This window comes from Lissotriton vulgaris, chromosome 4_1, assembly GCF_964263255.1.
Source record: "Lissotriton vulgaris chromosome 4_1, aLisVul1.2, whole genome shotgun sequence".
Taxonomy (NCBI): domain Eukaryota; kingdom Metazoa; phylum Chordata; class Amphibia; order Caudata; family Salamandridae; genus Lissotriton; species Lissotriton vulgaris.
Window position 1 is genome coordinate 1,989,312,870 of NC_141691.1, and position 13,477 is coordinate 1,989,326,346.

The following is a 13,477-nucleotide window of genomic DNA, read 5'->3' on the forward strand; positions in this document are numbered from 1 at the left end:
ATGGGTGAATTACAGATATTGGAGTCGGTCTCTACGACCACTCCCTGGGCGATAAGCTCTTCAATAATTTTCAGTAAAGCCACTACAGCATCGGGTGGTAACTTGTATTGTCTGATTCTGGGTAAAACAACTCCTGACTTGAGTGTAACACGGTATGGTGTGATATGCATACAACCTACATCAGCTGGGCCTTTTGCCCATAAGTCATCTGGTACATTTTTCAATCTGACATCAAAGTCACGTAGAACATAATGACCCTTGAAATCCCGTAGAAAGAGTCTGACTCCCTCCGGGGAACAGCAAATTATAGCTCCTAGAGCCTTCAGTGTTTTAATTCCTAACAGATTTTCGGGACATGATTTCGTAAGTAACAAATCTGTAACTCGAGATAATGGACCCACAGCTAGTGGTACTGGTTCTGATACTTCATTTACAATAGGCTGTCCTGAAAAACCAAGGGAAACATTCTGTGAGCCTGAGAGGGGTGCCCCTGGAACTTCATTATGACTTATAGTAGTGCGACTTGCCCCTGTGTCAATTAAAAACTTTCTGTCTTTTCCTAATACGTTACTATGTACATAAGGACCTTCTTGATCTACAGGAATTTCAATAAGAGGCAAATCACTTTCCCTCCCTAGGCTGTTTCATGTATAACGCTGATAATCTGGATATGCCGACTGGGCATACTGGTACATTTGTTGTGAGACTTCTCTAGTTGCAGCAGCGGGCTGTGTCTGAGCATGCTGTGACTGTGGTACTGCTACTGTCTGTACTGTATGGGACTGATCATGCATAGGCTGTTTATTCTGCATTGGCTGTTCGTTCTGTGAGGTCTGTTGATGACCCTGTTCATGTCTAGGCGGACGCGGTCTTTCTTTAGTTTTACCTGTCTCGATGTTATGTTTCAGGACTGGGCATTCATGTACGTAGTGACCTGGCTGTTTGCAATAATTACATGTCCCTTTAACGGGAGCGGCAGAATGATTGTTCTGGGCCCCACCTTTTCTATGACCCTCGGCTGGAATTGTCTGAGCTACTAGCATTTTCATTTTCGTGTCTTTCATACGTTTCTGTTCCTGATCTTGTTCTTCCCTAATTCTATTCTGGTGATATTGTAACATTTGTAACATCTGTGATGGCGTATTTGCCTGCCAAGTACTTTCAACCTTGTACACTCTATTTTTAACTAGTGGTAGGGCGTTCTCTACTAATTTTGTTACAAAAAGGTGCGGATATGACTCGCTACTAGTTTTTAGACCACTATTGATAATGAAACATTTCTCGAATCTTGAATAAAAGTCACTAGTATCTTCATCTTGTTTCTGTTTACAGGACGAGATTGCGTCCCAATCTTCCTTTCTAGTTGTCAATAATCTTGGCAGAACCTGTACTATTAAATCTGGTAATGCTTTAGTCAGATCCCCAAGGCCTAACCCTGGGACTCGTTTCTTTTCTTCGTCTTCTATTTCTGCCCATGCTATCTTTGACTCTCCCACTTCCCAATCCTTCTCCTTTAATTTCTCGTAAATGCCCGTGGGCAACAGTACTTTTAACATTTTCATAATATCATCATACGTGTAATCTCCCATCAGTAACATGTCTTTAAGCTCTCTGTGAAAACCTGCAGGGTCTTTATCATGGCACGGAACTAGTTTCTTCATTTCTAATAGTTCTAACTTAGTCAGTGGTGTGTGAACATACACACGTTTCAAGATTTGATCCGCACCCATAACTGGGTGTACTTCTCGTAAGGGATTCTGACTCTCAATGCCACCACCGCATTGCATGTGGTACATTTTTCTTTCTGGAGGCGGGGCGGGAATATATTCAGAGCTCAGGAAAGTGTTATACTTACGTCGTTGTTCTAGAATTATTTGTATTAATTTGGTACTGAAACCTCTCCATCTATCCATGAGTAGTGCTTCTAATGTTTCGTGTAAGGGACCTGGATCAGAATGATGGTTTCTGAACTTGATGAGGAGGTGCTGAATCATGTATACACCTGCTATTTTCTGCTCTTCCGGGGAAAGGTTCAAGAATGTCTGCACTAACGTGTCATCATTATATATGTCTGCGTTTTCGGCCCACAACACGGCTGACCGGGCTAGTTCCTGTTCATCCATAGAATTGAGTATATGGTACCCTACTCGATCTCGAAGCCTTTTATCAGTTTCCTGGAACTGATGTTCAGAAGAATTCGGATTTGTTAAAGCGGAGAAAAGAACTCTCTTGCTCTCCGGACGGACACCTTTCCTAAGGTAGTTTCCCCTACCTACATATGCTATAGTGTCTGTAGACTTTCCTGATGTTTCATCTTCATCTTCCTCCTCGGAGGAAGTTTTATCAGTTTCTTCCTGATGTGCAGTTAATACTGCCTTTCTAATTTTCTGGGACATAGTGGCTATGCATGTCCCCTTGTCATGTTTTGCTTCTGCTATATTTTGGCCCCACTTGTTTAATGCGTCTAACTCACTTTGATCTGTCCCGGGCCTGTCTCGTTCTCTTATCACACAATTTATGAAGAATCGTAATATCTGTTTTTGAATGTCAACTTTCTGTTTATACATGGCAGCTTTAACACTGTCGGGGTCTTTCCCCGTCTGTATGAATTTGTATAGTCTGTCGAGAGCTTCCTGCATTCCTACACAGCATAGCAAGTTATCGGTGGCAGATCTTAAGCGCAGTGATGCTAATACCATTAGATCGTCTGTTCCGGGTACTGGATCATATCTGCAGAATGACATCCTATCTTTCAATGCCTCAAGCCGGGATGAGTAGGGAGACTGGAAAGGATTCTGTGTGTCCTTTAAATGCAATCTGTGTGTCGGTGGGGGGGTCTGTAGACCCGCTGTCGCACCTCCTGAGGCGGATGCTTGGGCATTGTCTCTCCGCGGAGTCTGAATTTGGACTTGAATTTGTCTTTTAGTAAGATCAGGTAGTACTGGTTTCGGTAGGTCTGTCTTAAGTACGGGGGGTGGCGGAGCTGGCGGGGCGGGAGAGGTCTGTTGCGGTATCGGCGGAACCGGATCTGGGGGCGTAGTGCCACCCCTATCCCTGTCAGTAGGCAGGGCACGAACAGGCAGATTGGTGTAAGCTGGTGCTACATCCTCTAGATATGAATTCAGGAATATATCTTTAGTAGTTTTATGCATTACTTTAGTTGGAACTAATGGTGTCGGTAAGTTTTTCGGTATCTCTGATTCAGTTTCGGATGGGCCATCTGCTACAAGGTACATACCGTTAACAAGATTATTTCGGGCACGGTCTATTTGTTCTGTTTTTACTCGGATCCCTTCAGTAACTAATTCGTTTTCTTGTTCTTTATCTGATTCTTTAAGTCTGTCTTCTCTACGGAGTGCTTTGTCAGCACGCTTACGTGATTCCTTACGCCAAAACTCTATGGCGTCTTTCTGAGATTGTCTAGCTTTCTTTTTCCATAATGCTTCTTCTACCCTCATGATGCACTCGGCATCCCACGTTCCGGTAACAGGCCATCTGTGTCTCTCGTCTAGGTGCTTGGTGTAATCGGCCCATAAATCTAGATATAATATGGCATCTATGCCGTGTTTTTGATACATAAAATTGCCTGGAGTGTCCCTAGGGGGGATAGGAATTTCTTCCTCTAGTAACCCTTTCCTAGTTCCGATCTGTTTTAACTTACTGAGGAACGGCATCCTGCTTACTTATTACTGAACGCTAGATCTTTATTCCTTGATACTTTTTGACAGCTATATTATATGGAAAAAACACAAAAAAAAACACAATAATACACGTTTAAACAGTCACATTCATACCACGACATTAATCACATGAAAACATTGAAGACATAGCTAACTACCCCCTACACTGAATGTACCGCTCAACGGTACGGATACACTGCTGTAACAGTGCAGAAATTCAGAATGCTTGATATACTGCTAAACAGTACAGATACACTGCCTAAAAACAGTGCAGACCGGACTTGTGTACCCAAACCCGTCTAGATACGACCCAGCAATGGTACTCACCGGGAAGCACGGAAACAGAAGGCCTCGGAAAACTCGACTGGACTCGACTCGGAACTTCGGAAAACTTCGGAAAACTTCGGAAAACTTCGGAAAACTTCGGAAAACTGGTGGGCCTCTTCACACCTCGGACCTTGCTTCTTTCGGCTGGGCTCTGGTCGGGATCCTCCGCACTCCTCACCGCCTCGTCTGGGCACTGATCGCAGTCTTCGTCACCTCCGTGTGTCAGAGGGGGATGCAGGAAATCCTGCCAGTACACGTGTAGTCCGTCTAACTGATGGCAGGGGACACGGATTGCAACGCACCTTCCGGCGCGTGAGGTGGGGGAGGGGTCCCTATTCGGGCGCCAAAATGACGTAAATAATTAATTTACTCTCTTAATTTCTATGCAGGTAAGTACTTAATCAATGATAACTCAATCAGAAGGAAAGAAAACAGAGTCCGTGGTGTTAGAGTTTCTAAGGGTTTTATTCCTCATAAAGGAATCAGGATATCATGTTCTGACCACCACAGGGGTGTCAGAAGGGATAGATGAGCGCGCTCTCGTTTATTGACAATACATAGCTTATATACTTGATTTACATCATAAGTTTCAATGTGAGAGGCGTAACAGCTGAGAGAAGACAAGATAACAGTATACACGTGGTACCAATACATCATCAAGAGGCGTAAACTAGGCGTGAACTAGAGGTGTGTGCTAGAAACGTCACTGATAGGTGACGCAAGTGGGTGGCACCAAGGGGTGGTGCTAACAGAATGTTGCAATGTCAGCAGAAATCGGAAGCTTGGATGCGCGCGCAGCTGCATGACGTGTGATGGACGGGGTGCAGGGGTCTTGACATTTACGCTGACGGAAAGAGACAGAAGTCTGGCATGTCAGATCAACTTGTACTTCTATCATATCTGATATCTGATGTTTAGGAACCATACTATCTGGGCGGAAAGGTCTCTAGGATAGAGGCTGTTCTATGCTAACTGTGGATGCGTGTATGAGCGCCTAAGTGTCTACATGTGAAGCGTGGGGGCACGGGGCCTTCCATGGGAGCATGGCAACGGAGGCTATGAATTACTTGCATTAAGACAGATCGGCCTTTAGGCTCTGCAGCTGGAGAGGATGTTTACAGGATCTAGTAGGCAGGAATGTATTCTCGGGGAGCGGAACAGATAACTCGAAGGTTATAGTCAGTCTTGGCAGAAAGCAGGCTTGAGCTGAGCGCGAGGGACCGCGCTGAATGTAGGACAGAGTTCACGAGTACAGAGGTAGCCTGGGCAGAGTCAGGAGCCACAAAAGAGGTTCAGATGGCAGGAATTCAGGGCCTACTCTGGCTAGAGCAGGAAAAAGTGAAAAGTGTACTACAAAAAGACGGTGGCATAGCATACTTAGGAACGGACTATATAATCCATTCATGGTGCATCTGAAAGAGGACAAGTTGACGGTGGACGCAAATGTATTTGCGTCTTCATAGCTGACACAGGAGGGAAGTTACATGCACTTTAAGCTGGTACATGGAGTCGGTGGGGTACGCGCTAGGGAACACAACATGGCCAAAATTTAATTTTCCTCACTACTTAGCATGTTTCTACAACATTTCCACCATGTGCCTCTACACATGTATTCACAGTACAACTGAAGCCCCTCTCTAGTGGTCATCACTCATTTCTTTCAGTCATGTGCTAAGGCCAAGATTTGAACCCAAGTCCCTAGGGGCCAAACTCCTCAGATTGGCCACTACACAACATCATCCTTCCCAAATGCTGCTATTATTGCTCCAGACCATGCTTCTAAACGTCAAGGGCTATGTAAAGATACCATTACAATTCTCAACAGAAGTAGCCTTTCACTGTTGAAAATTATGGTGTTTGTGTTGCACAAGTTCATTTCCCATGGTACAAACCCATTCTTTTCAACACAGTTTTTGCATTGTTCGACAATCTTCATCCTTCAGCAAGGCAGGACTTCCAGTCAACAGCTAAAAGCAGACCTCTTTGTGGTGCATCTGGCCATCACTTTAAGGCAAGTCCCTTGGCTCTGCCTTTCAGTTGGAAAGCTCTTCCTCTATAGAACTATTTTCTCTCACACGATCATTTACCTTTGCTTGTGCACATAAGTCATGTTTTGTTTCTTGTGTGTTTTCTAGGCTGATCCAGTTTCTAGAGATGGCCACCAACAAGCCTGTGACCTTCATAACATCTGGAGATACCAACCTGTATTTCATACTGTCTGAGAAGTGTTCTGCAACTTGGAGGTCAGTGGAAGCTGGATCGCTTTGTTGCATCACAGAAGAGAAATACCTAGCAAGTTTCTCTAAGGACACCACTTCCTCCTCTCATTCACTTGTGGTTACCATACTTGAATCACCGTCCAAATATCTCGAGGTTTCTATGCCAGTGGATGTTAACAATTTGCAACCACTGACCAAGCAACAAGCTGAACTCCTTTTCGCTGTTTGTGCCAAAGATGAGCGTCTGAACAGTTTCCTTAACAGGGCTGTCCTTGAAGATGCCCTGAATGCCCATGTGGGCCAGCACGTAGCTGTGCCTGTTAATGGAGATTTATACTCTGCTATAATACGGTACATTGGAAAGATTCATGAATCCTCCCCCTTACTAAAAGTGTACTTCGGGGTGGAATTACAGGTAAGTTTGGAGAATCTGTGATTGACGCAGAATACCTGCTTAAAGTGACACCAATTCCAATATCTATTTTTGTTCTTGTGTGCCCTCATTTGAAGTTACAAGTGCTACTATGTCTCTGTGTTGATCTAAAGTATGAAAGTCTGAGTTTGCCCAGCCATGATTTGCACTTAAAAAAAAAAGAAATCTTTTTATTGGTGTTTCTCACCACCATATGTTGCACACAATGCTTTCACGGGTATATGCATGAAGTATCTTGTTAAAGCTTCCTAACCCCCTCCTGCCCTACCCATATGCTGCGGAAAAGTGGCTCAGACTGTCCCTCAAGGGTGCAAACCTTGTGTACTCTTCAGTGTGGCTCCACCTGTTGATCCATCTGTGGCATCACTAAATCCGTAGTGGGCCTGCCATTGCCCCCAAACCTTCTAAAATTTCTTGGGGCAACTCCGTCCCTCATACATCACCCCTTTTCTTTCCATGCACCAGCTCATGCCCTCCTGCCACTTAATGATCGCGCCTGACCCCACCTCCTGGCCACATCTCTTATTGCTACCATAAATCCCAACATACAAAATAACATTTGTTTCCTGGGGAGGTCTGCATCATTGGGGATACCCAGAATGATGGGACTTCCCAGCAATGTCCACCTCCATCACTGCTGCTAGTTCTCCAATAATATCTTCCCAGTATCCCTGCACTCTGGGGCAGGTCCATAGTGTGTGTAGCAGTGTACCTTCCTCAGTGAGGCACCTTCGGCAGTCCGGGTTTGGTGCACTTCCCATTTTGAACAACTTGCTTTTGTGGTAGTTTTCCCAATGCAAGATATTGAACTGTAGCAGTTTCAACCTGCTCTGGATGGCCACCTCCCTAGCGTGCATCAGTGCCACCTCCCAATCAGTGTCTTCTGTGACCCCTAGATCTGCCTCCCATCTATTTCAGAAACCTTCCAGGCTGTATGGGGTATTGTTAATTATGGCCAGGTTATTGTTCCTCCCAGAATTCCGCTTTCCAGTGGACTATTTGCACTTTTGATATGCATGTTGTACAAAGCTCTCAGCAGCTACTGTTAAACTTTCTCTGGAATCATATTGCCATATTGCAGGCTATTCATGTATGTGAGGGGGAGTACTCAGAAGTCACACAACTTTTCAGAGACTTGGGTGGCAGGGCTCATTGGGCGAAGGGGGTCACGATAAGAAATCTTTTCTTTAAACATATTTTTCATGAGAGATGGCAAATATCGTTCGTTCAAAAGCATACCTTCTTCACCTTCACCAATGTAAAAAAATACATTTGCCTTGAAAGTCTTATGAATTTAGAACACCTTAAATGAATCAGTTGGTTTAAGCTTGGGCAGTACTGACACAAGCAATTTGAACACCCTTCATTGGAAACCAAGATGTTAACTAGCCATCCTCCTCCAGTTGCAAGTATTCAAAGGAGCCTCGTTACACAGCAGTAACATAACCTAGAATCCAGTCCTTAATTTGTAAAATAAATGAATAGGTGCAGGCTCAAAGTTTTTCTTAAGAGCCCGCCGCTACTGAATACTGGGGTTGGTGAATATCAAGGTCCACCTAGTCTTGATTATAGCCTGCTGCCAAGGGCTACACCAGTTAAAGGTCCTGAACCCCAGTTGTAGGCCCGAACCGCAGGCAAGGGCCTATAACTAGGGAGAGAGCCTATCACACCAATATAGCCAGAGGCAGAAAGGCTATAAGGCTATTAGAACATTCTGCCCACTGAGGGTAAATTAAAAAGGGAGAAACAAAGACAAACTTTAGAATGTTGAAGCTTATACCAGCCATTATTATCTGTGACCCACTTCATTATCTTTAATGGAATACCCAACATTCTAATGTTCTAGTACAGCCTTATAGCCCACCTTAGCGGGCCATACCAGCCATTAAAGGCCTGCTCCAGCGTTAAAGGCCTGAACTTTAGATTATCAGGCCTCTGATAATATTGAGTGAGCCCTATCTAAGTTTAATTCTGATATTCTAGTTGCGGTTGATTCTGTGGCCCCCATGAAACTGTGTAAACAGCATCCCGCCTCTCACCAGGAGGCGTGGTACACTGATCAATTAAGATCGGAGAAACAGGCTTGTAGAAAACTTGAAAAAGCCTGGAGAAAAATGCGCTTTGAGGAAAACAAAAAAATTCACTTTGATGCTTTGTCCACATATCATAAAAATATTAGATTGACTAGGAGGAATCACCTCGCCTCTCAGTTGGCAGAAGCTGGTAATTCCTCCAATGCACTATATCGGATTTTACAAGCCTTTATTAAACCTATGGCCTGTGAAAGTCCTGATGCTTCCTCACAATCATTGTGTGACTACATCTCTCTCTTTTTTAAAAATATAATAGAGCTGATATATGATAAAATCATCAAGGCTACAAACCCTAAGGGTAGTTCCCCTATAACCTCCCACCATCCCCTGACTCGTGATACTGTCACGCTTACTGCATTACCTGTGGTCAGTCAGAGTGATATCCATACATTGATGGGTCAAATTAAAACAGGATATCCTCTAGATCTTTTGCCTGTCAAAATTGTTACTTCCCTGGGCAACTTACTTTGTCCTATGATCCAGACTCTGATGAATCTCTCTCTCGATGAGGGTCAGGTACCACAGGAATGGAAGAAAGCTCTTGTAAATCCCATTCGTAAGAACTCTGCTCTTCCATGGACAAATTTATCCAACCTCCGCCCCATATCCCTTTTGCCTTACCTGAGCAAGATGACCGAGAAGCATATCAACACCCATTTGTCGAATTTCATTGAGCTGTCGGGAGGTTTAGAGCACTCTCAATCCGGATTCAGGCCCAACTATAGCACAGAATTGGCGCTCCTTTCTGTGACTGATACCATCAGAATGTCACAGGACAAAGGGAGCTCTATGATTCTGGTGCTGTTTGACCTGTCCGCAGCTTTCGACACGATATCGCATGAAATCTTGCTCAGTCGTTTGCAGGAGGTTGGGGTCAGGGGTCTGGCTCTGTCTTGGTTGAAGAGTTTTTATAAGGCCGCTCACAAAGTGTCAGCTTGGCTTCCTTTCGTTCGACACCTATGGAGCTCACCAAGGGGGTGCCACAGGGATCGTGCCTGAGCCCCACCCTTTTCAATGTGTATGTAGCCCCCAGCTGATCTTATGAGAGTGCATGGATTTATCCCGGTGTCGTATGCTGACGACACTCACCTTCTATTTCCATTTCAGACTCTAACTCCTGCAGTCAAGCACTCTTTTGCTGAGGGTATGAGGGTGGTGACCTGTTGGATGGCCTCGAATTTCCTGCAATGTAATGTAGGGAAGACCGAGGTCATGTTATTTGGGGAGGCTCCACTATTGTGGTCGCCTGACTGGTGGCCATTAAACCTGGGGCCTGTCCTAAGCAGACAGTGAAAAACCTAGTTGTTCGGCTGGACCAAGGACTGTCTCTAAAGGAACACTTCAACCAAACAACTGGGTCCTGCTTTCGGGTAATCTGACTCCTGAGACGCGTGTTTCCTTTTTTGCCAGACACTTCCAGAAAGACCCTTGTCCAGGCTCTAGTACTTAGCCGCCTGGACTATTGTAATGGGCTCCTTATATCAGCGAACGACAACTTGCTGAGCAGGCTACAGGTGGCTCAGAACACCGCGGCAAGGCTAGTTCTTAATGCCCCGCCCAGAACTCCCTCCCGTGTTCTTTTTGAAAAACTTCATTGGTTACCAATTCGACAACGGGTTAAATTCAAAACCTGTTGTATCATTCACAAAAGCATTTTTGGCTAAGGTCCCTTGTATCTGGCTGAAAAGTTTATCCCTTATAAACCTGTATGTACCCTCCGCTCCAGCAACCAATTTCTGCTACAGGTTCTGCCCATTAGAAAGGCGAGACTTGGAGGCAGAGCTCTTTCGTTTTTGGGCCCCAGTCTCTGGAACAAACTACCTCTTAACCTGAGACAATGCACTAATTATCTAGTTTTTAGAAAACTATTGAAGACGTTCCTGTTTAAATATTATACCCCCTCTCCTGCGTATTCATGAGAGCACTATCCTTTCAGCCTGATGGGTGAACCAAGCGCAGAGATACTCCTTCGGGAGTCAAGTCTAGCGCTATATAAGCCTTAAAATAAAATAATAAATAAAACTGAAGGCGAGGGCCTTTAACAAGTGAGCAAGACTTTAATGGCCGGTATTGCCCCGCTATGGTGGGCTATAAGGCTATTAAAACATTCTGCCACTAGAGGGCATGATTAACAAATGAACAAATAACATAAACCCTTCAGGGAGCGGAAGAGATTTAAATCCACTCTGGCTCCATGAGGCCTTTGTTCACAGCAACATCTCTGAATGACAAACTTTGGCGCTCCAGGCTTTTACCAGTCATTAGAAGCCTGGAGCCCTCCATTGTCTTCAGTTGAGCTCCCAACATGCCAATGTTCTAATATAGCCTTATGGCCCGCTGTACCAGGCTATACCAGGCATCAAAGGCCCGCTCCAGTGTTAATGGCCCGATCCAAAAGTGTGGGCCTTTAACAAGGCCGGTATAGTCCAGATACAGCGGGCTATAAGGCTATTAGAACATTCCACCTACTAAAAGGCAGAATGTTCTAACTAATAAAAACAAAGGCTTCAGCCCGAGGGGATTAAAATCTCCTAGTGCTCCATGAGGCCTTTGTTCACAGCAACTCCTGTGAACGACAAACATTGGAATGTTGGAATTCTGGGCTTCTACCAGCTGTTAGAAGCCTGACGCACCCTATTGTCTTCGGTAGAGCTCCCAACATTCCAGTGTTCTAATATGTGTTATGGCGCTTCTTTCTACCATCCTACACTTCCTGTTTCTTTATCTCACGCTTCCAGGTTCTTTTTCATCCCTGATTTCTCCCGTTGTAATTGCATTCCTGTCTTTTTATTTTGTCTTATTCTCTCCTTTTCTGTCTATTTCTCATTTGCTCTGGGTAAAAGTCTCAAGGTGATAAACAAGTCACTATCCCAAGAAATGAGATCTGAGACTCACTACCTGAAACCACTGGCACAAATGAAGCATTGCTTAAATCAGCCTAACATCACACTTGAATACTTCATAGAAACAATCCTTTGGAGTAAGTGCTTGTCAAAAGAAACAGTCTTGTAATCTCTTAAAATGTGATATGTGACATTATCTCCATGTTAATTTTGTTTTCAACACTAATAATAGGGCCCGTTCCTCCCTTCTTCCCTTCCAATTGAATGTTCCACATGGACCTTATCTTGGAATGTTGGGAGTTGACCATTGAGTCCTTTATGGAAAATGAATGGCTGGGAATAAAGGAGACTCTTCCACCTCATGTTGTCTCATGATTATTATTCAGAATTACAATAAACCGCTTGGTGACGTCACCCCTATTAAAAGCCTGCTTCAGACGGCTGATCAGAAACTTGCCTTCCACTCCCACTTCCTGGAATGTAAAAAGAAAAAGGAAGCTGCCATTCCTCCTCAGAACACAAAAGGGCCTCAAAAGTGACCCTGCAGAATGTGGTCATTTGATCCCTCACATTTCAGATCTTGGTAGAAAATCCAAGGCTTGCCTCCCATTCCTGCCCTTGCCATATGCTCATCCATCTCTCCACGGCATCTCTTTATTATTTCTTTTTTTCTGGCATGTCTCACAAAATGGTACTTCAGCTAAACATATTAGGCATGATAATTAATCATCCAGGTTAGCCTTCATGTAGATGAGGACATTAATAGCTCTGTTGTTCCATAAGTGGTGGGGATAAATGGACGTGGGGAGTGGGAGATGGACGATATTGGGGATCTTGAATGGTGCACCAAGGGGATCTAGAGAGAGCAGCACGAGGAGGCAAGATCTGAGCTCTTGAGTTGATTATCTCCTTGTACTTCAGTGTCTCACTGCTCCTATTCTCACATACTAGATCAGTCCAGGTCCCATAGTAGATTTCCCATAGCCCCCAGGCAGTTCTTGACCATTTGGCAGTGGGAAATGTAATGTATTGGCATTTATATAGCGCAATACTTACCCGTAGGGTCCCAAGGCGCTTCGACCGCTGCGAAACCCTTCCTGGCTTCCCTGAGAGATGGTCCCTTAATGGGTATTTCCAGGGTGAGACCAGGCATCCCCAGCAGTCTGGTGGGGCCGTTAGTGAAGATGAGGCAAGCTAATGCCCAGAGTTGCCGAGTGTGATCGCTGATCAGAGTGGGCACCGAGGCGAGAGAATTATCGAGTCCGCTGACCCTGGTCCAGAAACCTGCCGCGCCGGGAATCGAACCCTGGTCCCGAGCCGTCCTCTGCTCTCGGGTCTGCCGCCTCTAACCAGTGAGCCACACTACTTCACTGGAAATGGACATGTGTCCCATTGATAACTCCAAACTTAACCTAGAAGGGATCCACATTAGAAACCGACATTACCAGCCAGTGACCTACTGTTATTAGCTTGGGTTCCCATCACCCTGTCTCCAAAGAGGTCTAAGGTAAAACACTGTGCCCTATATGACTATATTAACTAGAGGAAAACTGTCATAATACATAAAACATAAGTAACATATTGTTATATGTTAAAAAAACATAAGCAAAATGTTATTGGTAGTTAGCATCATAATGTAGCAATAGCTACCAGTGATAGCAATAATTGATCAAATGAAATCAAATTAGCTATATATGAACCGAGTCCATTTTTAGGTCGACCCTAAGACGGCGTGCATGGGCTGCATAGAAAATCGACCTCTTGTAATCACTTCAGCTTTCTTCAAAGCGCGTGCATGTTGTGCTCACACGCGATTGACCTTTGCCTCTGGATTCACTACACAATTGGCCAAAGGTGTGTGGATGTCCCAGCTTCTTTTCTA

General features: G+C 44.6%; 1 protein-coding gene across 2 annotated transcripts in view; it reads left to right on the plus strand.

Annotated features, from left to right (window-relative positions):
- The window catches only part of LOC147724807 (ubiquitin carboxyl-terminal hydrolase CYLD-like), a 481,074-nt gene that overhangs the window by 117,178 nt on the left and 350,419 nt on the right, over positions 1-13,477 (plus strand). For both annotated transcript variants that reach the window (XM_086966313.1, XM_086966314.1), the window contains exon 2: positions 6,143-6,641. In XM_086966313.1, coding sequence (XP_086822439.1) covers positions 6,162-6,641 — 480 coding nt within the window. In that variant the 5' untranslated portion in view covers positions 6,143-6,161. The remainder of the gene's footprint in view (positions 1-6,142; positions 6,642-13,477) is intronic.